General features: G+C 35.4%; 2 protein-coding genes across 2 annotated transcripts in view; both read right to left on the bottom strand.

Moving 5' to 3' along the window:
- Positions 1-2,179: 2,179 nt before the first annotated feature.
- On the bottom strand, positions 2,180-5,831 carry LOC124537345 (serpin B4-like). Its single transcript, XM_047114171.1, has 8 exons — positions 5,719-5,831; positions 5,435-5,527; positions 4,894-5,046; positions 4,730-4,819; positions 4,541-4,633; positions 3,736-3,936; positions 2,755-2,845; positions 2,180-2,339 (listed from the first exon to the last, which is right to left on the bottom strand). The coding sequence occupies exons 1-8, from the start codon at positions 5,728-5,730 to the stop codon at positions 2,200-2,202; spliced, it is 873 nt and encodes a 290-aa protein (XP_046970127.1). The 5' UTR covers positions 5,731-5,831; the 3' UTR covers positions 2,180-2,199.
- A 2,345-nt stretch (positions 5,832-8,176) lies between these two features.
- LOC124537207 (zinc finger SWIM domain-containing protein 4-like) overlaps positions 8,177-26,568 on the bottom strand; it is a 73,542-nt gene continuing 55,150 nt past the window's right edge. Inside the window, exons 2-22 of the mRNA XM_047113960.1 lie at positions 23,132-23,225; positions 20,402-20,529; positions 19,703-19,914; positions 19,505-19,585; positions 19,136-19,423; positions 18,849-18,976; positions 18,689-18,766; positions 18,140-18,229; positions 17,643-17,812; positions 17,039-17,148; positions 15,787-16,006; positions 14,993-15,143; positions 14,434-14,575; positions 13,873-14,096; positions 13,247-13,371; positions 12,483-12,661; positions 11,273-11,388; positions 10,727-10,877; positions 9,957-10,301; positions 9,428-9,614; positions 8,177-8,868 (exon numbers count right to left, since the gene is read on the bottom strand). Of these exons, the coding sequence (XP_046969916.1) occupies positions 8,738-8,868; positions 9,428-9,614; positions 9,957-10,301; positions 10,727-10,877; positions 11,273-11,388; positions 12,483-12,661; positions 13,247-13,371; positions 13,873-14,096; positions 14,434-14,575; positions 14,993-15,143; positions 15,787-16,006; positions 17,039-17,148; positions 17,643-17,812; positions 18,140-18,229; positions 18,689-18,766; positions 18,849-18,976; positions 19,136-19,423; positions 19,505-19,585; positions 19,703-19,914; positions 20,402-20,529; positions 23,132-23,225 (3,350 nt within the window). The 3' untranslated portion in view covers positions 8,177-8,737. The remainder of the gene's footprint in view (positions 8,869-9,427; positions 9,615-9,956; positions 10,302-10,726; positions 10,878-11,272; positions 11,389-12,482; positions 12,662-13,246; positions 13,372-13,872; positions 14,097-14,433; positions 14,576-14,992; positions 15,144-15,786; positions 16,007-17,038; positions 17,149-17,642; positions 17,813-18,139; positions 18,230-18,688; positions 18,767-18,848; positions 18,977-19,135; positions 19,424-19,504; positions 19,586-19,702; positions 19,915-20,401; positions 20,530-23,131; positions 23,226-26,568) is intronic.

The raw sequence follows: 26,568 nt of genomic DNA, 5'->3' as shown, positions 1-26,568 counted from the left end.
TGTCATCGGCAACAGGCTCCGTAGCATAAACTAGCGAATGACATTCCGTAAGGAATGGTTCGGGTATTCAATCCCCTCAATGTATAATCGGATGTGACGTCGATAATAGTCGTGGCATAACTTTGGCTTTGGTTTTGGCTTGGCTTGGCTTGGCTTTGGCTTTGGCTTTGGCTTTGGCTTTGGCATTGGCATTGGCTTTGGCTTTGGCTTTGACTTTGGCTTTGGCTTTGGCTTTAGCTTTAGCTTGGCTGGCTTGGTTCTACTCGACTCGGCTTTGCATATAGCGTGGCGTTACATATTATTTACTATATTGTGTGTGTATTAAACATAAACCTTGCTTTTGAATCAATCTATCTACTAAAAAAACCGTTTCAAAGTCTGTTGCGTAATTTTAAAGATCTAAGTATACATAGGTACAAAATCAAAATAAACTTTATTCAAGTGGGCTTTTATAAGCACTTTTGAATCGTCAATTAACAATGAACAGGAACTACTGAGTTTCTTGCTGGTTCTACTCGGTAGAATCTACTTTCCGAAACTACCACCGTTTCGGAAAGTAGATTCTACCGAGTAGAACCAGCAAGAACCTCAGTAGTTCCTGTTTTTCAACATTTAAAAAATACAAAGTCACACAGACAGCAGGAAGTGACTTTGTTTTATACTATGTAATGATGATGATTTTTTATTGTCTTAGCGATATTTGGTGGGACTTATTATGCAAACGTGAAATGTGTATAATAATGAGAGAAGCATAACTATTAAATGAAGTATTTTAAACGTTAATCATATTGCTTGCTTGGTCATTTGTGCTGCAGTACGCTTTTCAATGATACGTATCATAAAATAATTCAATATCAATGATAAGACTCAAAACACAAACACGTCTAATTATTTAAAAAAAAACCTGTCAAATTCTGATTACATTTTTTTTACATTTTGTGACAATGACTGGAAGTTTAGTTTGGCGCTAAAATAGATGTTTCAGTATCCGAAATTCTTAAAAATTTATTTATAAGATTATATTTTATTTCGACAGATATACAGAGTACAAAAATCAAATAGGCTTCGAAACTAAACACCATATATTATGAACTGTTTAGATTTATAGAATCTAATAAGAAAATATGGGCAAATCAATTTTATAGCATTATAAAATCTATTTTTATGTTTCGTTTTATTTAACAATGTTATTGCTGATTTTTCTAGTTTTGCAAGTTGATGTTATTTTTGTAAGTAAATTTTATAACTGTATTAAGATGTTGGTGACTATATTTTATTTAATTCGTTTATTTATTCGTTCTGGTTAAGAAATGGAACATCTTGTTTAGATAGAGGAATTCTGTCTACATGTCAATTAGATCGTACCTTAAGATATCCTGGGATTTTCATCATAAATACGTTTGCTACTAATTTTTTTTCTCAAATAACAGATTATGTCAGATCACCGACAAGCCGGCCTCATAATACTTCCTCCAATAATTTTGGGCTATGACGAATTATACGACGATAATGGAGAAAAAAATGTAAGAAGTCTATTTGACTATAAAGATGTATGAAGTAGGTATAAATGCCGTTACTAGAGTTCGAGTAAGCAACGTCGTACTGAAAAAAGCAGCAGCCACCTACAAAAGGAGCGGTTTTCAAGTTATTGTTAATTAGCTACCCGTTCCGGCTTCAGAAAACAGAATTTATTTATTTACGGCATCACATTACTTCTAACTTCTAAATTGATCACTGTTTCTTTACTATATTGTTCAGGCATTATATACAAAAACCTTTCTTCTTTATTAAAAAAACCGCATTAAAATTCTTTGCGTAATTTAAAAGATCCAAGCATATATAGGGATAACAGCGGTAAGCGATTTTGTTTTATACTATGTGTATGTGTATAAGTAAGTTAAATAGTAGCATAATATAATTAAAGCAATAATGTAACCTTTCTTACATCTTTGGATGAAGATTCCTATGACACACTGTTAATGATTTCCATACTACTTAAAATTTGTTAATTTTCCACAGGTAAAAAATGATCAACCACGTCATAATTCCAAAGAAAATCGCAACCCTGAGAGGAACACAGATAACCATCGTGACCAGGGAGAGCACGAAGCCAATTATGACGATAAATTACGGTCTAATAAAAAAACAAAGCCATGTCGCGGTTAATAAAAGGCATATTTATTAATAGTGTTTTATTGTTTAAGTTTTGGGTACATTTACGTACTGTCCGATAAAAATAGGCGTGTCTTTGAATATCAGTCCGAAAAAGAATGTGTTTGTCAAATTGTTAAATTCCATTTTCGAACATTCTCTTGGCCGTGTTTGAGAGGGAAACATATCTGAAAATATAAAACGGAAAAAGTAATATGACAGTTATTTGAAATCAATTTTACAAAACAGAGTTCATTTTAACATTTCGTATAATCATCACCCAATTTATTCAAAACATTTCTAAAAAAATTGGTCAGGTCTGAGATATTTCTTTTCGAACTAGAATTTTGACAATCTTTAAAAAAGTGTAATACTACAAAAGAAGTCAAATATGTAGAAAACATTAAATATATTTAATTTGATGATCTACTAAAGATTATCTAAGTACTTAAAAAAAATTGCAAAGGACGACAATGCGCTATCGTAATGTTTTAAAATAGATTTACAAATTAATATTTTATTATTATTTGACCGTTCAATCCCGTGGTAAATCGGTAAAACTCACAAAAAAAGACATTATATTCGAAAAATACAATTACTTACAAGTACAAACTTTGATTGAAACTCCTTGTTCATCGATTATCACATTTCCATATTCGGCTTTCGCTAAATTGTAGTCAATATTAGTGATGTGCTGAAAATAATTACGATAATAAGTACAAAGCGATAGGTAGAGTACGACACAACATAGATGTAGCATCGGCAAAATTCGTAAAACCGATCACATCCGAATTAAGTACGCTATCCAAAATTATCAATATTTATTTCTCATGCTAATATGATCTTTGTACAAACGTAATAACTTGTAATATCATATGACCTAATATATTCGTCAATTTAACACGTCGATGTACGTGTACTTGCTTTCTCTGACGCGAGGATCCATAGCGACGAATAGCGTCGAATGGCGCGATAGGGAGCTATTTCTAGTGGTTGTGTAAATCGGCAGTAATCGGTTTTATTGTCATTCCATTGCATTTTCCGATGCTACATCTAATTTGTGTCGTACTATAATTAGGCCTGTTAACGTGACTTTACAGGCACTTTTATTACCGGAAAATATCTACACTATAATTATAAATGTGAAATTAACTCTGTGTCTGTCTGTCTGAACTGCAAGGAAAGCCATAGGATATTGTTTTTATGGCTAAAACCTGAAGACTTTACCCTAAAACCCGAGCGAGGCCATGTGCGACAAATAGTTGATCATATATGGTTTACTTGTGTTTGTACGAATATGTATTCATATTGATTGTAAGAATTAACCCCGAAAATTTTGGGTTAATTCAATACATTGAAAGTATTATCTAACCAAATAGTATTTTTGACAAATCATACATGAAAGCAGTAGTGTTGCTAATCCCTTATTACCATCGGGGGGTCTATGTATATCAATATAACTTGGCTGTATAACCATCACAGTTAGTCTTTAATATCGAAAATCTCTTAAAATACGAGGTAATCACTGTAGTAAGGCTATGTGCATAAATAGATCTATAAGAAGGAAAATACCCCAAAACTTACCTGCAATGTATCACAGATAGAAGAAAATTTTATATGAGGTGCTTTCAGTTCACAGATAGAAGTAAATAGTGGTTGTATGCTGCCAATGGCCGCTGTCAAACCGTAACTTGTTAATTTATTAAATAGATTGCATATCACATCTACTTCGTTTGGTGTTATTACGACTAGTTTAAAATCGTTCGGCATTGGTAATTCTAAAAGCTAAAAATGAATAAAAAATTAACATAAATAATAATATATACCTAAATTGCGTGTTAATGTATATATATATGTGTATATCTGATATAATTTGCCCGTGTTTAAAGTAATTACTTAACTTATTAATTACTAAATTATGATCGAAAATGTATGTGTTTTACTTAAAATTGTATAAACATTCACAATCTTTTGACAGTTTACAATCTCACAAGATGGATTGTAATCTAACAATGTTGGTAGTCTTATGGTGACACATACATATAATAAATTGGAGTGTTTATTTGTAATATTAATAACCTCATTTTACTAAATGCACACATGGTACTTATACCAAAATAGCATTTTTTTTAAAATTTGTTTGTCTGTCTGTTTGTTCTGGCTAATCTCTGGTACAGCTGGGGCGATTTTGACGGGACAATCATAGGCAGAAAACTGTTGTAATAAGGAGTAACTTTGGGTACAACAATAACTTTTTTATTAAATTAAAAATATGCCCAAAGTCACTAATTTTATAGTCAGTAACACATCAATCAAACGACATATTGATCAATGACCTAGTTTGAGAAAACTGTCATTTAAATATGCATTTATAAATAATAATGTTTACCCTAGCTTCATACTTGATATCTTCTGTATAATTAAAGGAATTATATACTTTCATAATAGAACCTCTTAGATTATCACTTCTGTTCCACTTATTCTGAAATGATAAAATAAATACATAATACAAATATAAAAAAAAGCAATTAGTTTTTTATTATTGTCTATTTAACAAAGGTATTATTATATTACTTACCTTATAAGTACTGATATTAGTTAAAATAAATTTATTTTCAGGCTTCAATAATTGATTAGTAAAGTCTTTAAAATTAACATTATTTGAAATCTGTAAACAAAAAAAAATTAAATAAAATAAATCATCCTACAATTTATATTATTATTTATAAAAGCATACTTTACCGATGATATATCTTTCATAATATTTTCTCTGGTCTTATTGTCTAGCTCAACAGCATCTTGCACATCTATCAATTCATTTAAATTATTACGATTTGTGTAAAATATTTTACTTTCTGTTTTACATTGCCCTGTGTCTCTTAAGACTTTTTCAATCTGTAAATCATTAAGTATTTTAGCCTTCTTGGAACACATATATATTTTATCTTTTAATCAATTATAAACTAGCTAAATAAATATTGGGCTGCATTTTTATAAGAGATTTTAAATAAATTTATGTTATCTATTTCAATTCTCTTTGTACATTATGTTTTTAAGCAAAATAAAACATATAATGATGCAATTAAAACATTACTTTTTTATATAGATTGTTAACAAATATATATTCCAAAATAGAGCCGGTGATACCTCCCCGGATGGGTTAGTACAAAACCATACCACCTTGTAATCTTATATTAACTATAACAATTATAGCAATTAAAATTCTAAGAAGATCTTGTATGTACTTATTACAATATTTTTATATTAATATTTTGTACAATACCTGTTCATATATCTTTGTTTGTGGGATTTTATTTTTGAACTTGGACAACAGTAGGTGACTCCCAAGACTCGAAGACACCCAGCTCTTTCCAGTCTGTCACCAGGCAACTATAGTAATATTAGTTTTGTTTGTTTTCAATTAATTATTAAATCAGTCATCAGTCGTACAACAAATATTAAATATACTCTTTATGTTAAATATCTAAATATGCCACTGCCATAAATATAAATAATTTGATTTATTAAATAATTGAATATATAAATAAAGGAATTATCATTATTTACCTGACGGTACATGGCTTGTTTTGTCAATAGTTTAAATCCTAAAAAGACGTATTTTTGATGATGTACCTAGCTTGTTTTGATTGTTGTATTTGATAACTTCGCAAAACACCGATTTTGACTGTCAGCTGAATGACATTTCAATTGACAATTATTATTGGCATTTGACATTGACTTTGCATTTAATTGACAGTGAGTTATTTATTCAAAAAATTTCGTGGATTGTTGCAATTAAATTAACCTGATTAAAAATTAGCCTCATATGATATATTATTTTTGTATATAACATATATAAGTATATATATTTTATGTTTATGAACCGTTCTTCTGCTTTGCAGGGGGTTTTATATAGCTTTTTATTGTTCCCATTTCCATGTTATTGATATTATAAAGTGTGAAGACTTTGTATGAAGCTTGATGATCAGAAAATTTTAAAATCATTTATATTACATATGATTCAAATTGTTTTGGAAAAATAACATCTTGTGTGTCTATATTTTTGGTATTATCTACATTCTTAATAATCATTAGTGTTTATTAAAAAAAACATTTATAATAGCTGATAACGGCATTCACTACAAATGTGGTGCAATATATTCTTTAAACGCACGAATGACAGACATACAAGTTCTACAAAGTATATATTTTATTAAACGACGCGTTAACAGGATATAGGTTTGTTATAGTTACGTCAGAGATTGGCCTTTAAGTAACACTGATGATGTTTTTTTTTTTTTTTTTATTAATAATATAAAAAATTCTACAGATACAATAAATGAAACAAAAGATGATTTTAATAATTTTTATTGAAATTATCACCTTCTTAGTCAACACTGAAGGGTGTCTACGTTTTACGTAAAACACAATTTCAAATGATAATAATCGACAAATGCAGTACAAATAGATCAAAAACAATGTAATGTACAATCACAAAGAAAAGCCGGTCTGGAAATAATTTGGACTCGCCTGAAGGCACTTGCGGTCAACATTTATTTGCTTGAAGTTGCAATTTGGCAAGTCAGCACTTATTACTTACATTAATTTATGTAGGAGATTTATAATTTTTTATGTACATTACAGAATCACGCTAGTTAAATTGGCATAAAATACAATATTACAAATTTTTTAATCAGCAAAGATATGAAAATATTATAATTGCATATGATTTTAATTGATAAAATGGAATTAAAGGCTGTAATTATATAGCTTGATTTTGTAAATGACATTACTTGCAGAATTTAATTTTATACAAACATAAGCAGACCGGCTAAAGGCTACTAAATTATTGCTCATTGAATTTTAAAGTTATATTTGTTTAATATTGTAAGCTGCAATTGTAAGTAAAATTTACAAAATATTTCTCTATTTTGTATTACATTACAGAAAGGATCATAAACTAGTAAAACAACTTCAGTCTGCATTTTTATTAAAAGCAATTTACCCCTTACTCTTTACAAGGAATCTCAAATATATAATTATCTTTTTAAATCTTGTTTGTAAATAGTGTAAACATATCAGAATTCAAGTTTAATTAAATTAAAAATTAATTTAATTAAAAACAAAATGCAGAAGCAATTAAAAAGTCGCCTTTTAATAGCTATTGGATAAAAAATTGCTCTCATTTTTAATTTTGTCATGTTATAATCTTGGTTTAAACTTGATTGTTTACATTACTTACATCAAGAGTTTAATAAAAATTAAATATATGTTAGAGAAAATCTTTCGCTCTGTTGATTTTATAACTTTAACGGATTTGACACATTATAGGGTTGGCAAAACTCACTTAATATTCGATGTCATAAAATTTTAAAAATATATATAAAGAATAATAATAATTTAGATTCGCAAAATCATTTATTGCATTGGTAAGTTTTGCTCAATTAAAAAGAACTATGATAGTTTAGTTTAGCAACAAAAAAAAATAACAAAAATAGCTACTTTGCACAACCCTAGTACACACCACAAAAAGTACAAAAGTCCCTCGTAGCTTATATACTATCATAATCAATTGATCCTAATTTCTGAACACTATCCAATGTCACGTCTATCTTTAAATATTAAACATTTCTACCTTTATAAATGCACTTCTTTTTTAATCTTTACATCTACTCTAACATAGAAATTGTGTATAATATAGAGGGAAAGAATATAATACAAATAAAATGCAGCATAACTATACAAAAAAAAATTTAAACAAAATGGCCGTAACAAAAACCAAGATGGCGGCATAACAGAAAAATATGAAATGGACAGCTTAATGTTTTAAAAAAAACGAACACCTATATATATGAATACTCAAGAATACTGAAAGAAAGATGGCATCGCTCATTCCACGCTCAAGGAATCGCTTACATTATATTTCTTTGGTGTGGTGTCATTTCAATAATTATTGATTCCACTGCTATTGGACGCTATACTCACGGCGTTTATTCATATATCTCATCGCACGAGCGCTGTTAGATAAGACGTTTAGAAATATGCATCTCGATATTATTATCATTTACAATTTTCAGCGCTCGCATGATTCATCGCCTATTTAAAATATATCTAACATTTTCCAACGAACTAATAATCTAGACTTAACTCGTTTTATATTTACACACTATATCTATATACACAATGGAATCATTGAGATCATTACAATGTTAACTACTTACATTAATGCGACATCTAAGAGGTATTTTATAATCTAGGTTACATAAAAATAATACTTTAGAAAAGACTGGTTTGGTACAAATTGAGTACACGAACGCTCGTGCGAACTTCGATGAGGTAATGGCGTTCAGCCGTGATTCATATTATATATTAAATCTTACGAATACGATAAATGTCTTTTATTCGAATGGATATAGTTATAAAAATATACAATACGTGGCCATCTATTGCACGAAATTTATAAAATAAAAGTCAATTTTAAATAAAGTCAACAACTTTCTGGCCATGCATGTAGTGTCATTACAGTTAGGTAGTACTTTTCACTTACTGCGACATTAATTTCAAGAGATAAATATCTGCTACACTCTCAGCCGAACCTCTCTTTGACAAGGAACATTAGTTTCTTTTTGCCTTTATATTTTAACTTTATTTCTTGTAACAGAGCAGCGAACTGATGGGGACCATCGTGCGCCAGCGCAAATGTGTCTCGAGCTTTACCTGGAAAAAATATAAAACAACTCATAATAAAAAATATTAAAATATTTTACTAAGATCTGTTCAGATTTTATTTTAATTACAGAAATCGATATATACGATATATATGTACGTAAGTTCATTTTCGTCGTATTCATTGTTAGTAGTTCTGAGAAGTAAAGTATAGTACGACACAACTTAGATGTAGCATCGGAAAATGAAATGCAATGAAAATAAAACCGATTACTGCCGATTTACACAACCAATAGAAATAGCTCCCTATCGCGCCATTCGACGCTATTCGTCGCTATAGATTCACGCGTCAGAGAAAGCAAGTCATGTTAATCGACGCGTCAAATTGACGAATATATTAGGTCACATGATATTAAAAGTTATTACGTTTGTGCAAAGATCATATTCGCATGAAAAATAAATATTGATAATTTGGGATAGCGTACTTAATTCGGATGTGATCGGTTTTACGACTTTTGCCGATGCGACATCTAAGTTGTGTCGTACTATAAGTTTTACGTGAGTGCAAGGAATTGATGATAAAATGAAGAGTGAAGCAGCACGGCCTTACCAAGGAAGTCGACGAAGTCGGCGTAGTGTCGCGGGGAGATATGCGCGAGGCGCGCGTGCGTGGTGGAGGCGTAGGCGCGCAGCGCGGCCTCGAGCAGCGGGCGCAGCGGCGTGGGCGGGCGCGGGGGGGGCGGCCGCGCGCGCGAGCAGCCCGCCGCCGCCACGCAGCAGCGCCGCAGCACGTCCGACTGCACGGGTGGCGGACGGTTAGAGCGAGAGAGCGATACGCCCGATACGCCGATGCGGTGCCGTTCGCATTTATTGACAGTCAGACTCGGGTGAACGGTTGAGTGATTATTTTATTAAATTCGACTAGCGATACCAGATCAGATATTGTGTGTCAAGAAGGATCTTTTTAGATTTTTTAGGAATCCTATTTTGACTGGCCAAGGGACTAAACGTAACCTATATTTAAACGTACACTATATTACGTGGTTCTTCCACGCAGTATAGTTTACGTTTAATAAGTACACAGAGAGGTTTATACATTGTGAAAACAAAATAGTTCAACAGTGAAGAATGTTGCTCACCAGTACGGGCGCACACTGCACATTCTTGACGAGGAGCGGCAGCATGGCCTGCAGCTCGGCGCGGCCCAGCGAGTGCGCGAGCGCGACGGCCCAGTGGATGTCGGCGATGGCGGGGTGGCTGTCCTGGTTGTAGTGCAGGTGCAGGTTGCGCATGGCGAGCGTGGCGAGGCGCATGGCGCGCGCGGGCTGGCCGCGCTGCTCCATGTAGCGCGCCACGGCGAACAGCTGGCTGGACGCCAGCGCGCCGCGCGCCGCCGCGCCGCCCACGGCCGCGCACGCCGCCTCGAACGCGCCCGCCGAGCCCTCGCACACCGACAGCGCGCTCAGCGCGCACCCGGGCGGGTCCTGCATACGTCACCACATCATTTATTTATTCTCTTACATGAGAAGGTTTCTCCACATTAAATATTTATATAGAGAGCATAAGAGAACACAGATAGGAAGGACGTCACGCCATCATTTATTTATTCTCTTACAGGAGAAAGTTTCTCTATATTATTTTTTAAATATTTATAGAGGGAGCATAAGAAAACACAGATAGGAAAAAGTATAGTCGTCTTAAATTTTCGCGATTATTACACATTTAAATAAAACTATTTATAACGGATGAATCGCAATAGACTATCAGTCTACCCGTGACCACGAACACTGCAAAGTGCTCGAAACGACGGGATGTTTAAAAATAATTAATAAACGCGATTCATCCGTTATAATTAGTTTTATTTAAAAAAGTATAGTCCTTGAGTAAAATGAGTCAGAACTGTAGTTACCTTGGCGGCGCATTGTAAGGCTAGCGTGCGTGCGCATGCGCTGAGCTTTTCCTGCTGCTCAAAGCTGAGCCCGAGCCGGAGGGCCGTGGCGTGCGACATGGCGGCCGCGGCCACGGGGCCCGTCGCCTCCGTCGGAGTGAATAACTCGTACCTGCGATGGAAATTGTAATTATACACCCTATATATCTCCGGTAGCTTTACATTTTTTTGTTATGTTACAGTCGAAATATTAATATACGGTTGTCGCGATAAGAGTATTAGGCGTATCACTTGCATGAAATAACGCAATCGATATTGTTATGATCTCTCGGCTTTTTTTCTAAGTCACTTTAGGAAGTAAGTTATAGTTTACAGGGTAAGTTCACCACCACCAAACGTATAGCATGGATGTAAATGCTAAGTGCACAGTGGGTGGATTTGTTTAACAAAATATATTTTAGCCGGGATATATGACACTCACCGCGTAGTTCTACTTAATTATGCCTAAAACTACTACTAATAATCATGACATCATTGTAGTCAACACAGTTGGAAGTATTCACTCACCAGTTCTGCATGATGGAGAGCAGCGCGTCGAGCCCTAGCTCCGTGGCGCACGTGACGAGCCACCGTACCATCTCGCGTCTTCGCCAGTTCACAGCCGATAGAGTCATACGGAGGACCTGATCAATGAATGAATGAATGAATGAATGAATGAATGAATTAAATATTTGTCTATAATTTCAAAACAAATTATTTGAAGGTAAGAAAGGGAAACTTTATTTGCCGGCAGATTATAGTAAGGAAACAGGCGTTGGTTAAGTACCAATGGCTGTTTATACAGGATGTTTATCTAAGGTAGACTGCTACCCTGTTAACACGCGCCGGCGTGCGGCGTTTGGATAACGCATTTAGGGTGTTCACACGATGCGTAATTAATTACATAACTTTTGGTTAACTTTACTTAGAAGTTTATTAATATATATGTTATATTAATTTTTATTTTGTCAAAGTCAAAAGTCAAAGTCAAAAACCTTTATTCAAAATAGAAGTGTTTACACTTTCTTATTGACTGTCGATAATCTACCACCGGTTCGGAATATAATACCTCAGACCTGAGAAGAACCGGCGAGAGAAACTCAGCGGGATATTTTTTTTTTTTTTATACTGTCAATTTATAATTTACAATAATAAACATATTCCTGTTATTTAAAATAGCCTGGAGGCGATCATCTCATTCCCAAGTCAACTAGAATATATGATCGTCAAATATCACGTCCTCAAGTATCGATAGTAATTCACCATAATGTTGTCTTAAATTTTCGCGATTATTACACATTTAAATAAAACTAATTATAACGGATGAATCGCGTATATTAATTATTTTTAAACATCCCGACGTTTCGAGCACTTTGCAGTGTTCGTGGTCACGGGTAGGTAGGTCAGTCTACCTAGGATGTTTAAAAATAATTAACATACGCGATTCATCCGTTATAATTAGTTTTATTTAAATGAGTAATTCACCAGTCACCCTGTATACAGTGGCGTAGATAGGTCAGGAAGGTCCACGGTGCATAGAAAAAGAATCGGGCCCTCACCACCTCTTTCCCTTCCCTCTTTGCTAATAATTACCCTTTAAAATTATAGATACCAAATAAGAAATCTTGCGCGCAGGGACGCAGGTTTAGTTTAGAGGGCCCCCTGAACTTCGGGGCCCTGGTGCACTGCACCGCCAGGCCCTACGATAGTTACGCCACTGCCTGTATAAAGTGCATACCTGGAGGCCGAGTTCGAAGGCGGCGGCGAGGAGGTCCCGGTGGTGGTGAGGGGCGTCGGGCGGCGCGGCGTGGCGCAGCGCGTCCTGAGCCAGGCGGAACAGCTGCGCCGCCGAGCGCACGTGCCGCTGCGCCGCTGCCAGCGCTGCACGCAGACGCGCCGGCGTGCCGCGAGCCGCGCCTGCAGCGACACCGAGCGTCATTACAGAGTCACTATCATATATGCTGGTAACTATATCCCAAAAAGTATAGTTACATCCCATTTGTAAGGAATTACTGAAATTCCTACCTACTCCTCCAATTGAACTAAATGTGTAGCTAAGAATGACAACGGATCAAGGTATAAGGATGAAACCTGCGACTGCTTTACATCGCTAGGCGATCCGATTCGTGCTTAACTTGTATTTGATATTCAGCTCGTGCTCGGTGAAGGAAAACATAGTAAAGTAATCTGCACGTGTTTAATTTCAATGAGATTCTGTCTCCAAATGTCTTAGCAGTGGGACTTTCTCAGACCATTACTACAGGAGACCCATAGCCAATTAGGCAATTAAGGTGTGTCTGGGATCCGTGAATCCATTGATGTGCTTAACTTGTGATTGATGGAGGTGAAGCAAAACATAGTAAGGTAATCTGCACGTGTCTAATTTCAATGAAATTCTGTCTCCAAATGTCCTAGCAGTGGGACTTTTTCAGGCTGTTATAACAGGAGACCCATAGCGTATTGTGCAATTGAGGTGTGTCTGGTAATGTATGGAGGTCTCACCGAGCAGTGCGCTGGCGAGCGCGGCCTGCTGCTGCTCTGCGTGCTGCAGCGTGTGCCACGCGCCCGCGCCGCCCGCCGCCGCGCCGCCGCCGTCCAGCGCGTACGCCTCCTCCACCATCGGCAGCCTGCGCACGCGCACCTCTTACTCGACCATTGCACACGACCACACAAGTCCAGTAGAACCAATCATATAAACAAATTTCAGACAATATCATGGCATTAAATAGATAGATATATTTCGACGGGTCCCAAGAACAAAATCTTATGGAAAAATAAGACAAAATCGACTTTATTGTTAATTATTAACCTGTATAACATTAACTACACGGTAGTGTGTTTTTCTTTTAAATTAAGTGTTTATCTTTTGAGATAACCAGTAGAACAATGCCGTATATGAAATACCGTATATGAAAAACATAGTTTTACAAAACTTTAAGCCATCACACTGTAAAGTAGGAATTTCGCAGATACGATTTTGTTCTTGGGACGTCGATTTTTTTTCTTTTAATTGATTTTTTGTTCTATAACCAATGACAAAGAGCTGACTCCTCATTTTGTCGTTACTGGAAACGGAGCGGAAGAAGACCATGTAATGAATGTATCCCCCGGTGTGTGAGCAAACGTACCTCATCGCCCGGAGGCCGACGCGGTAGGCGAGGTCGGGGTCGGCGGGCAGCAGCGCGAGGAAGAGGAAGCGCGCGAAGGTGTGCGCGGGCGCCGAGCGCGGGTGCAGCTTGGTGCCGAGGCACGAGGCCGGCCCGCCCGCCAGCAGCGCGCGGGACACGCGCGCGCACACGCCGCCCGCCGCCTCGCCCTCCACGCGCTGAAGCTGGCTGATCAGACGCTCCTCCTGCGACGACACATGGGTACATTACATCTAAGCTAATCGATAATACTCTACCAAGGAGACCTAGCAGTAAATTCAGTAGTCATTTTTTCATATTAACAAAATTTTATATTTTAAATCCAGAAGGAAACGAGCGGAAAGAAAAAGGATCATTTCGCATTAAATCAGATTTGGATTAAATCGTGGTTTCAAAATCTATAATAACTCTTAATTATTTATTGATAACAGTTATAAAATACAAACATACTTATATATACTATGAATTATAATTAAAACAAAGAATACTAATTAAATACTATTAAATATGTATGTGTACAAGAATAATGAATGCAAAACATACCTGTTTACAATACCTCTCTTGCGCATAGAGGCCGCTGGGTAACATTCTTTGCATGCCCAGGCCGAGTAGGGCGGCTTCCAGAGCGAGGGCGAGGTAAGTTTCCTCGGGATTTTTACTACCGGCTACAGGCACATGCTGATATCTGTATGTAAAAGAATTTAGATTAATTACCCAGTACAAAAAAAAATTGTATTAATAATTAATGTTGTGCTTGGTGTGTAGGATGAAATACACGCATTTTGACACCACTACACAATATACATGAATCATAAAAAGTCTTTAACAAATTATATATATAAGTGTGTCTTTAATATTGTTCTGTCTAATTTATATTCTATTGCGACCGACATGCACCTATGTATATAGTAAATGTTTAATATTATTAGACTACTTTATTCGATGTCACATGTAATAAACATTGTGTACTACGCCTAACTTTGCCTCTGAAGGTTATAATTGAAAGAGCAAAAGTCAACGATCGCTCGTTTAGGCTGTGAAAAATGGGAGCGGCACGTTGTATGGTGTCAATATATAAATGATAATGTGAGTAGACCGTCACCTGGGCGGCAGGCCGGTGTTGGGCTCCTCGTCGATGTATGTATGTAGCCGCGGCGAGGCGCGCTGGTCGTCCGGCGCCAGGCACGCGTCGGCCAGGCACTCGTACACGCACCAGATGGCCTCCAGCGTCCAACCCGTCCAGCATCTACTGTCTGTGAACAAAACAGTTGGTTAATACATCGGCACGACGTAATGATAATACTGAACATGCACTTGTGTTGGGTTATTTTACCGGTGACATGTGATTGTTTGTATGTGTATGTGTGTTTGTTTTAATATATATTACTAGCGACCCGCTTTCCCTTCGCACGGGTGCAATACTGATACTTAATGTACTACAGATTTTTTTTATTTACGACATTAGATTAGAAACTTCTAAAATCATCAGTGTTTCTTTACTATACATTCCTCTATCTTATCTATCTCTTCCTTTTGACGACCTCCATGGTCGAGTGGTATGTACACCGGTTTTCATGGGTACGCCACTCTGTGGTCCCGGGTTCGATTCCCGGCCGAGTCGATGTAGATTACCATTAGTTTTCTATGTTGTCTTAGGTCTGGGTGTTTGTGGTACCGTCGTTGCTTCTGATTTCCATAACACAAGTGCTTCAGGTACTTACATTGGGATCAGAGTAATGTATGTGATGTTGTCTCATACTCTATCATATACAAAAACCTTCCTTCCGAATCACTTTGTCGTTGCGTAATTTCAAAAGATGTAAGCATACATATGGACAGATAGTAAAGTGAGTTTGGTTTATATTATGAAAACTAGATGTTAGCAAATGTAGTGACCTCTGCCGATGCAGCGCTGCGAGTGCGACAGCGCGCACGTGCTGGCGGCGGGCAGGCAGGCGCCGGCGTCCATGTGCGCGCACACGAGCGACAGCTTGGCGCGGTCGCACTGGCCGGCGCACGAGTCGCTGGCGCACGCCCCCCCCGCGCCGCCCGCGCCGCTGCTGCTGCTGGACGCCTCCCCACCGCCCGCCTCCTGCCAGCGCTGCTGCGCCACCTCCTGATATCGCATACAACAACAGCCTGTAAATTCCCACTGCTGGGCTAAAGGCCTCCTCTCCCTTTGAGGAGGTTTGGATCATATTCCACCACGCTGTTCCAATGCGGGTTAGTGGAATACACGTCTTGCATAATTTCGATGAAATTAGACAGATGCAGGTTTCCTCACGATGTTTTCCTTCACCGCTGAGCACGAGATGAATTATAAATACAAATTAAGCACATGAATCAGCGGTGCTCGCCTGGGTTTGAACCCGCAATCATCGGTTAAGATGCACGCGTTCTAACCACTGGGCCATCTCAGCTCACCTCCTGATATTACATAATATATTATCGCGTAACTCTTTGAGAAAATCAATTCAAATCGATATTATTACATTATGTGTTGCTATTCGTAATACTCTACCACGGTGAATGTAGTAGTCATTCATTTAAAGTCATTATACATATTTTAAACCCAAGAAAATAGAAGCGGGAATCTTGTCGCATTAAGACAGAGTTGTATTCAATTGTTGTTTCAAAATCGATAATGTAACGCTTAATTATTTACTGAAGAATTATAATGAAAACAAATAATACTAATTAAATACGTTGACTTCCAGGCAGGTTACATTACATACATATATAATTGTATTTACTAATATGACTGTATTTTTATATGTTGAAAAAGAGTAATTACTGAGTTTCTTCTCGGTACAATCTACTTTTCGAACCGGTGGTAGCTTAACTTAATTGTTAAATGACAGTTCAAAAGAGCTCATAAAAGCCTACTTGAATTAAGTTTATTTTGATTTGATTTATGATAAATAATTTAGAGTCTGGTGATTGTGGTGGTGAGAGGTGGAGTTTTCCTTCACTGCCAGGCAAGTGATGGGCAAGCTTTGGTCTCGAGATCGTATGTGCATCATCGTTAATATATGAGTGGGGCAAATGTAAGCGTTTAACAGTAGGCAAGAAAGGGATAGGAATATAGGAGCCTGCAGACCTGTCGGTGGTAGGCAAGAAAGGGATAACAATACAGGGGCCTGCGTACCTGTCGGTGGCGCATGGCGCGCGCGGCGGCGACGGCGAGGCGCAAGGCGGCGGGCGCGCGACCGTGCGCGCGCAGCGCTTCGATGCGCGCGCCCACTACGGGTAAGTGCTCTGCGGGATATATTTATAGTTAAACGATATGCCTTGAATCCTTATATTGTTATTAGATTCGATACATTGAAAACTTCAATTCCTAAAAAAAAAATTTGTTTATGGTATAGGCCACCTGATGGTAAGTGGTCACTATCACCCATAGACAATGACGCTGTAAGAAATATTAACTATTCCTTACATCGTCAATGTGCCACCAACCTTGAGAACTAAGATGTTATGTCCCTTGTGCCTGTAGTTACACTGGCTCACTCATGCTTCAAACCGGACCACAATAATACTGAGTACTGTTATTTGGCGGTAGAATAACTGACAGTTATTCGGGCTTGCACAAAGCTCTATCACCAAGTAAATTTACATTTACAATTTTTGTCATTATGGTACTGGTATAGCCTTATTTTTTTAAAATCATTATTGCATATACATATATTACAAATAAAATATATTTGCTTTTCGAGATTAAACTGAAATTTAATTAAGATTAGTAAACTCACCGTGCCATAAGGGTTGTCCTAATTCATTAAACTTAGGGTAGGGCTGTAGTGAGGTAGAGCCTGTGGAAGCACCAGCTTTATCAGGTTTTTCAGGATCACAGAATTCATCTGAGCTTAAAATATTTTTAAGATGCTCATTTTCCCATGAAATGTCCACCGCGTCCAGGGCTCTATAAATATGACAAATTAGAATATTCATTACTCACACTTTTAGAATCGCATAAAATAGCAATAACAATTTGAAAAGAATGAAACATATTATAAAGTTATTCAAAAACGTCCTTGACGAAGTTAATTGAAGTAAAGAAAATTTTAAACTAGATGTTAAAAATTTGCTTTCCAATTTCGAATTAAATTCTGTTCTAAAATTAAAGACCGCTCCCCCCCACAACTCAATCAAAAAAAAAATTATTATTAAAGTTCCATGAACTTGGCAGATAGCCTTTTCTTTAAATAATTCTGCCGCCATCATAAAACATTCTTTCGATAGGACTCACTTATGAAACACTGTTCTCGGCGTCAGCTGTGCGGGCCTCTGATTGTGAAGCCTAAGTCTTTTACTCGCCCTTCTGTACTCGCGTTCATAGCTGAAAATAGTGATAGGATGTTACTATCATATACATGATTGATATTGATATTTCATACATGAAATGTAACAACTAAAAAGTGGATATGAACAATTATGTTCTGATGGAATTATAGAACTCGACCTATTTTTGTAAACACAATTGACCACTATAATATGACCAGTGAACTTGGCTGTTCCTCTTGGTATTGGTCACCGACGTCCGTTTTCGTCATTTTTAGCTTAGTTAACTTGTTAGCTTAAAACATTATGAGAGAATTAGTAACCCAATTAAGACTAGGAAAGCACTGCGTTGTCGGCTGAGGGATGTTTTTAAACTGGTTTTATTGGCATTTCATGTTATACAGTGCAGGTCAACAATACTGCAACAATATCGTTAAGTGATAGAGAAAATAGTATAGATGCATAAATACGAAAATATATGACTATACTTGTATATAAAGTATAATATTTAACTCACTTATTAGGTCTAGATTCTTCATCAGAACTCTCTGAATGGGAATGCATTTCTCTTCTCTGTCTCTCTCTATGTCTTTCTCTAAAATAATAAAGCATAAATTAAACTCTGATACCAACTTATCATTATAATTTCTTAGGTTGGTACACACGTTTTACTTTACCTATCTCTCTCCTCTCTCTCCCGCAGCCTTTCTCTGTCCCTCTCTTCTCTATCCCTGTGTCGTTCTCTGTCCCTATCACGGTGATCTCTGTCTCGGTCCCTCTCGCTTCTTTCTCGCTCTCTCGCGTACTGAAAAGAGAGAGAAATATTTATGTTCCATTACTTTTTAAATTTATTTGCTTATAATGCAGTACATCCATATAATTAGGCTTTTATTCAACTAAAATGACCATTATAAAAAGTTTATGTATGAAAACTATGTTCCAAAGTTATAAAAAATAATCTTACCAATGGAAACGATCTGTAGTCTGGGTCTTCAGTCGGACAAACTTCAACAGCCGACCATTTCTCCAGCAGATGTCGCCACTGCATCCTGTGATGTTTATTGCTGCCAGGATCTAGTACTATGCTGACCCATAAAGCACCTAATTGCTCCCACAATTGCCGGCATTTCTCAGTCATCGGAGTATTCTGATTCCTCCATAAGAGCAACCTGGGATCTGATAGGAACTGTTCAGTCATTAACATTAGCATTCTTGGACCGTTTGAGTCTTGCGCCCGTAACATTTCTCGTACCTGAAACACAAGGGAATATGTGTTTAATACCATAAACAATAATTACGACAGTTATTCCATTAAGTATTCAATTATATTTACCTTAGAAAATAGTGAATTTAGTTGCTTATTGGCATTATAATAAGTTCCCTGTAATAAATACGCTCGGACTTGTTCGCAGACCTGGAAACAAAAGCGATACATGTTATACATTGCTTCAAAACATTTTGGAAAGGGCATAGGAAAGCAAGGGAGGGAAAAAAGAAGTGGCTATGTGATGGTGGTTTGAGTGTAGTGTACCTGCTGCTCATCCAAGTGCCAAGCGTGATGCGCGTCAGGCGGAGGCCCGGCCGTGGGGTCGGGCGCCCCACAGATCCTGTTGATAGCGGACCTGGCCTGCAGCACCTCGTCGGCTAAGCGCTGCGCGGTCGGCAGCACTTCCGTGTGATGTTCTGCTATTAAATACTGCACGAACTTCTGGAGCTGCTGCCGGTCCATTTGGAGGAGGGTTTCTGGAATGAAACATTGCAATTGAGGAAAGATATATATATTTTTAATGGATACAGTAAAAGCCTGTAATTCCCCACTGCTGGGCTAAGGCCTCCTTTCCTATTAAGGAGAGGGTTTGAAACATATTCCAATGCGGGTTGGTGGAATACACATGTGGCAGAATTTCGATGAAATGAGATAGATGCAGGTTTCCTCACGATGGTTTCCTTCATCACTAAGCACGAGATGAATTATGAACACATACATATATAGTGGTGCTTTCCTGGGTTTGAACCCGAAATCATCGGTTAATGATGCACGCGTTCTAACCACTGGACCATCTCATAATTTTCCCGTAATTGAAAATCCAACGTATTAAAAAAATCTAGGCACTTTTTTGCTGCTAACACTTGAGTAGCGTTAGTATGTAAATATTTATTGAAATAAAACTTTTTGAAAATAATGACATCTATTTATAAAGTACTCTTTGAGCCAATTCATGTATGTTACCTGATATTGGCACGCGTAATCGCACAGAATCTGCGTTTCGGATGCGGTAAAGCGCCAGCGCCACCACATGCTGGCACCAGAAGATGTCTCGCGCCTCGCAGCTGCATGTTACACCTGTTATTTTGCATCTGGAAATAATAATTCATTGGAATCATTAGCAAAAGATCTCTATTTCTAATTTGTCTGACTATTCTTAATATATTTTAAGCTGTTAACTGCACAGAGAAATAATTTATCAATTTACATTTATTTCAGTTATTTTTAACGTTGTATTATTTACATCCAGCCAAGTAATGTCATAAAAAACGCATATATCCCTGCAATATTGAAATAAACATAATAATACTATATAAATATATTATATTTTTATGTTTGGTAATATGTTGAAATATTTTTTAATAAAAACCTCCTAGTAAGTAATTAATTTGGATATTTATTCAATTCACTATATTATATAATTTGTGTTTATGTTATTATATAATCAACCTTAAATGAAAAAATAATATATATCCTTTATTTACCTTAAACATTGAACTTAATGTAAACTTTTAAAACTTGAAATTAATTGATAAAAGCATTATGATAAATATGTGACTTGCATAAATATTGCATAATATGTAATTTGCATTGCATAATGTCACTCTTAATTACAATAATTTGATGTCAGAGAAATGTTTTTTTTTCTGAAATTCATTTTAACAAAGTATACAAGCCAATGGTCTACCTGATGGAATGTGGTTACAATATCTTACAAACTGACAATGCCTGTGAACTGTGAACTAAAGGTCCCTTGTGCCTGAATTACTCATCATACCAAAATACAGTAATATTTTGTTGTTTGGCGGTAGAATAAGTGCTGAGTGGTCGGTGTCTATAAAGACAGGCATACAGAATGTCTTCTATCTCTCTCTATCTGTCGTGTCACGCGATGTTTAATAAGGATAGCAAGCGTACTCTTGTCAAATGTGAGTGTTGAACATCGCGACACTATTTGGTATTATCAGTTCAAAATGGAATTCAAAATTTTAGTACACAACGAAAATAGGATCTTTTCAAACTGCGTTGTAATTTCGAATTTTTACGTACATTGTCTAAATAACAACTAAGCTGTTAGTCTTAATCAAACGACTTCGTATAAATGATAATAATGTTTAAAATAAGACAAATAATATTCTGTTTATTGTTGAAAAAAAGTTACAAAGACAATAATTGTTTTTGATTACCTACTTTTTTTGGTGAAAAAGTTCCATAAAATGTTCCAATTAATAGAATACAAAAAATAAATAATTCGATAGCGATGTTCATGGTACTGACAGCCGTCACGGCCTCAGTTGACGTCACGACAATACGACGCTCCGTTTTCAAAATGTACTCATATTATCGGCATTTGAAACGTGCAATACATTGAACTTTAATAATCATTTACATCTCAATTTATCTAAACTAATATTACAAACCGAATTCGATGAAATTTGGTATGAAGGAAACTCGGGCTCCAAGAATTGACAGGCTATTTTGCCTAACATGTGACAATTTAGGCCTAAAAGGTGAGCGAAGTCGCGATCGACAACTAGTATTATATATGCAAAATTGAGTTTGTTTATGTGTTTGTTTGTTGTTTAGCTACACAAACGATTCATATAGAAAAGGATATAAGGGTACTTAACACCTGCCCCGATCTCTGCCCCCACACAAGACAAAACTGCGGATTGAAATTAGTATGTTATAAAAACAATATAGATAATTCTTTAAAAAAATATATCAATCAATAAGTAAACGTCGAATCTGAAGGTTTGTTGTTCGTTCATTTTGCATCATTCATTTTGTACTTTCACTCAAAATGACACATCTAAACAAAAAATGAGACAAATAAGACAGATTAATTTATTAATGAACCGATCCAAATGTACATTCACGTACAAGAAGGAATGCTTACTGGAGTGAACGTTTTTTTGAATGTGTTTCTAAGTAGTACTTTCAACTGTCAAATTTATATTTCGAACAATATTAAAAAATATAAATCATTAAATGCAATGTCCTCCACAAAATCTTTCTGTTCCCTATGTTCGACTTAACAATATAACTTTTTATACGAAACAAAAATAATATCTGTAAAGCTAGTTCTTCATAAACAGATATTCAATACTGTAGTTAAATAAACGACAAATTGTTCGGAGACATTTTTAACAAAAGACGGTTCAGGGACGACCTTTTATATTTCATCCACTGACAGTGACAAGGTTTTAAATTTCAATGCGATATTTGAACGAGAGAAAGTGTGATTTTAGGGTCGATTATTTTTGACATTCAACTTTCTTAAGAACAAAATTAAGGTTAACGAAATGTTATTTGATACATTGAGGAGGATACTCTACATTTTTTAATGAATCTAAGAATAATAATGTTGTAGAAAATATTAATTTATTGGGATATATATTTGTTCCGGAATATACTAAAAACATTTCGTTGTTTATGCGTTTGTTTAAATACCGATACATATAAAATATATAAATAAATATCTAGTTTCTCTGAAGTGTTATCTGACGTGAGTTATAGAAGTTTATATCCAAAAACATTTCAATCATCTACCAACTAAAGATTTCCATCCTCTACCAACTGTTTTTTTATGGTTTTTAAAAAGGCACAGATTATTTCGCCAATGTCGCATGCGAAAAGTAACTCCTCATTTAAGTTTAACAGATGGCAGATAAAATTCAAAGCAATACATACCTGTCGAAGGAAACTGTGACCCTGAACAACCTTTCAGGTTCGGAACAGGGAGGCACTGCGGCTGGAGCGCGGACAACGCCACTCAAGTGAAAACCTGTAACAATTAAAAAACGTAATTAACTTATTTGACATCTGTGAATGTATGAGAAATGCGACATAACCGGCCTTATCTGTTGATTGCGTAGACTTAAAGGTTTTTAATTTTTGACATCTCCAAAGGACCTCAAACCTTATTTGATATTAATTTCGACCTTATACATCTAAGCGTACTTGGCATAAAAGATCATGAATTTTGCCATACTTAAAAAAAAAAAAAAAACATTAAATAGAGGTCGAAGTTTCACTATTGTAAGTTTAAAAAAAAGTTCACAAGGCCGATCTTAAGAAAAATTGGCTTGAATCGAATGTCAACCGTTAAATACGATTATAACAGTTGCGTAAAATAAATGGGAGACTTTTGACATTGTTTCGCTAATCAAGCGTTTTGGGAGCCCGCAATCCGCAATGCGTAGGTACTGCGTACTACGCAGTACGAATCAACTTGGAACCACAGATAAATAAATCAAACTTAAATCATAAGAAATATATTGAAAAAAAAAAATCATTTTGTGTGATTTCGTTTATTAACGCATATTTAAAATAAACATGTACTTAATTCTTCTTAAGCTATAAATGTTTCCCGTAAATAAAAAAAAACTTAATTTAAATATAAAATATTATATTTAAATTAAGTTTTTTATTACCAGAATTATTTAATAATAACGTAAATTGTTAAGAACGCACCCAAAACAACCGAATTATAACAGCAATTTTGAACAAAAGCCAATTTCCTATTTTAAAAAGCAATATTTTATAAATAAGTCGTTAAAATTGTATAGTTTTCAAAATGGCCGTCGACAATTTAGAGTTAACGATGTATACTAAAAATTACGAGCGCCAATCAAGCTCGTATCCTGTTATTGAGTTCTATACTTGGAATGAAAATGTTTGGTACAGATTATAATAAACATAATGCAATTACTAAAATTAATATGCACGTCTATTTTGTTTATTTTGTCATGATTAATAATTAACATAATATATGTATAATTCGCCTACACAGATCGGCGTAAATTAGTCTCTTATACCATAATAATTGACTAAAGATTTCATATAATTTTATTAAGATCAGTTAAGTCGTTAAAACGTAATTGAATAACAAACATTCATAATTCAAACAAATGAACTCGCTTATTATATTAGTAAAATAATATTCGCTCAGTAATTACACTATAATTATGTTCTTTGGCAAATGTTTATAAGAAAAAAAAAAACATTTAGTTAGAGTTTAAATGCACGTCGAATCAAAACACATTAAATACGAGGCAATTTTACACGCATATAAATACATATTTAATTTGTTTTAGAATGGTTAAATAGTCCATAGCGTTTATTATTTCGCAGTTTTAAATCGATTTATCAATTACTAAAATGAAAATTCAATTCAACCGCAATTTCATTGTTCCGAATTTAAAACTTGTAGAGAATTGCATCACGACTGACTTAACCTCTATGCTTTGTGAAATCGTTATTTCGGCTGAATAAAGTTAAATATCGGAAATCATGTCAGAATTTAAGTGCTATTCAGTTTGGCGATGGAGACGGAAACACTGGCACTCGAGAAAGAGAACTAAGCCTCGTTTTTTGGTGAGAAAAAAAAAGAATAAAACATGGCGGCGTTAGTACAGCTGTTTCTGCGATTTTATTGCGATTCGTTATCGGTGCGGACACGTTCGACGCAGCTGATCATACAACTAAAATACAAGCTACTTCCTTCTCTAGTTCTTGGGCATAAGGATCGAATTGGCTTGTATTTTTAGAGGTGTATCAAATGATAGTTCATATAGAAGGGAACGAGAACGCGTTTCGTTTGATAATTCTTCGATTAGAATTTGCAATTACAGCTGTGCTATTATAACATAGGTTTTGATTACATGATATTTTATACATTTAAGTATAATTAAACGTTTTTCAATCCTTACTATTAAAAATAAAGGAAAAATAAAAAAATAATATTTTATGTATATATTTAATTTTAAATATTAGCCGGAAGATGATTGCTGGACAAAGACCTCTACCAAGGATTACCACTGCTACTCCAACGGCTTCCCGATATGTACATATTGAGAAGTAGAAATGTATTTGTCTTTAATTACATTTTTATTAAAGGTTAATGGTCACAGATATATTAAAGTCACAAACTAAAGCGACAAACATACTCTTAACTTCTTCCAATCCCATTCGTACGACCGTTAATTTGAATTTAGCGCGAATTCGAAATTCAAAATAGGATTGCCGAGTCCTTTTCCCCAATACTAAATGTGGCTCGAGTCTCAACGTAACAAATTCGATGAAGTCACACATACTGTAAGTATAAGGGAGCGCTTTTGAATATTTGCACGTTGAATTCTGATTGGATGATTAAATTTTTTTTTTAATATTTGTCTTAATGGAGACGTTCAATTGGTCTATATGAACTAACGATGGAATGAGTTCCAAATGTACCGGGTCATTCCAGTTGACCTACCCATTTAAGGGAACACAGCAACCTTTAAGCTATAGAATAACTGATGATTAGATGAAAATAATCCACCCAGAGAGGCTTGGGTGAATCCCAACGTCAGTAAAGAATGATCTAATTAAAAATCATTGTATAGTGGACCTCAACGAAATATTCGCCATATTGGATTTGCTGTATTGTGTAGTGCCGGCTTTACGGTCAGTTATATTATGCAAAGCACGTACCAATTTTTTAATCAATCTATGTTTGGTATTTGACCCACGTATTTGATTGCACCCGTTGTAGGAAATGTAATAATAATAAAAAAAAAACTATTTTTGGAAATAAATTGCCTCCATTTTTATTAGTGTAAGTTTATCGAAAACATAGATAAAAAATATATAGTACATTGCATCCACTTTACTATGCTATACTAACTCTAATAATGTTATAAATCCGTAGGTAACTTTGTTACATATTCACGCTTAAACTGCTGAATCGATTTAGATGAAATTTTGATATGGAGATAGTTTCAGTCTCGGAGAATGACATAAGTTACATTATTTTATTCACCCTTCAAGGGATAAAATCAGGGGCGACATTTTGCGTATTTTAGGCATTTTTATAAATTTAGCGAGGATAAAGACGCTGCATTCAGCTAGCTAATCATTACATAGCATAAAACAAAGTCGCTTACCATTGTTTGTCCCTATGTATTCTTAGATTTTTAAAATTACGCAACGGATTTTGATGCGGTTTTTTTCAATAGATAACGTGATTCTAGAAGATGGTTTTTGTATATAATACATGGACAATATAGTAAAGAAACAATGATTATTTCAGTAGTGTCTAATGTGATGTTTTAAATAAACAAAATCTGTAGTACATTTAGTATCAG

Source organism: Vanessa cardui, chromosome 18 (genome assembly GCF_905220365.1).
Source record: "Vanessa cardui chromosome 18, ilVanCard2.1, whole genome shotgun sequence".
In the NCBI taxonomy this organism is placed as follows: Eukaryota; Metazoa; Arthropoda; class Insecta; order Lepidoptera; family Nymphalidae; genus Vanessa; species Vanessa cardui.
Note: the sequence above shows the minus strand (reverse complement) of the source record. Positions and strands in the feature narration are given on the sequence as shown.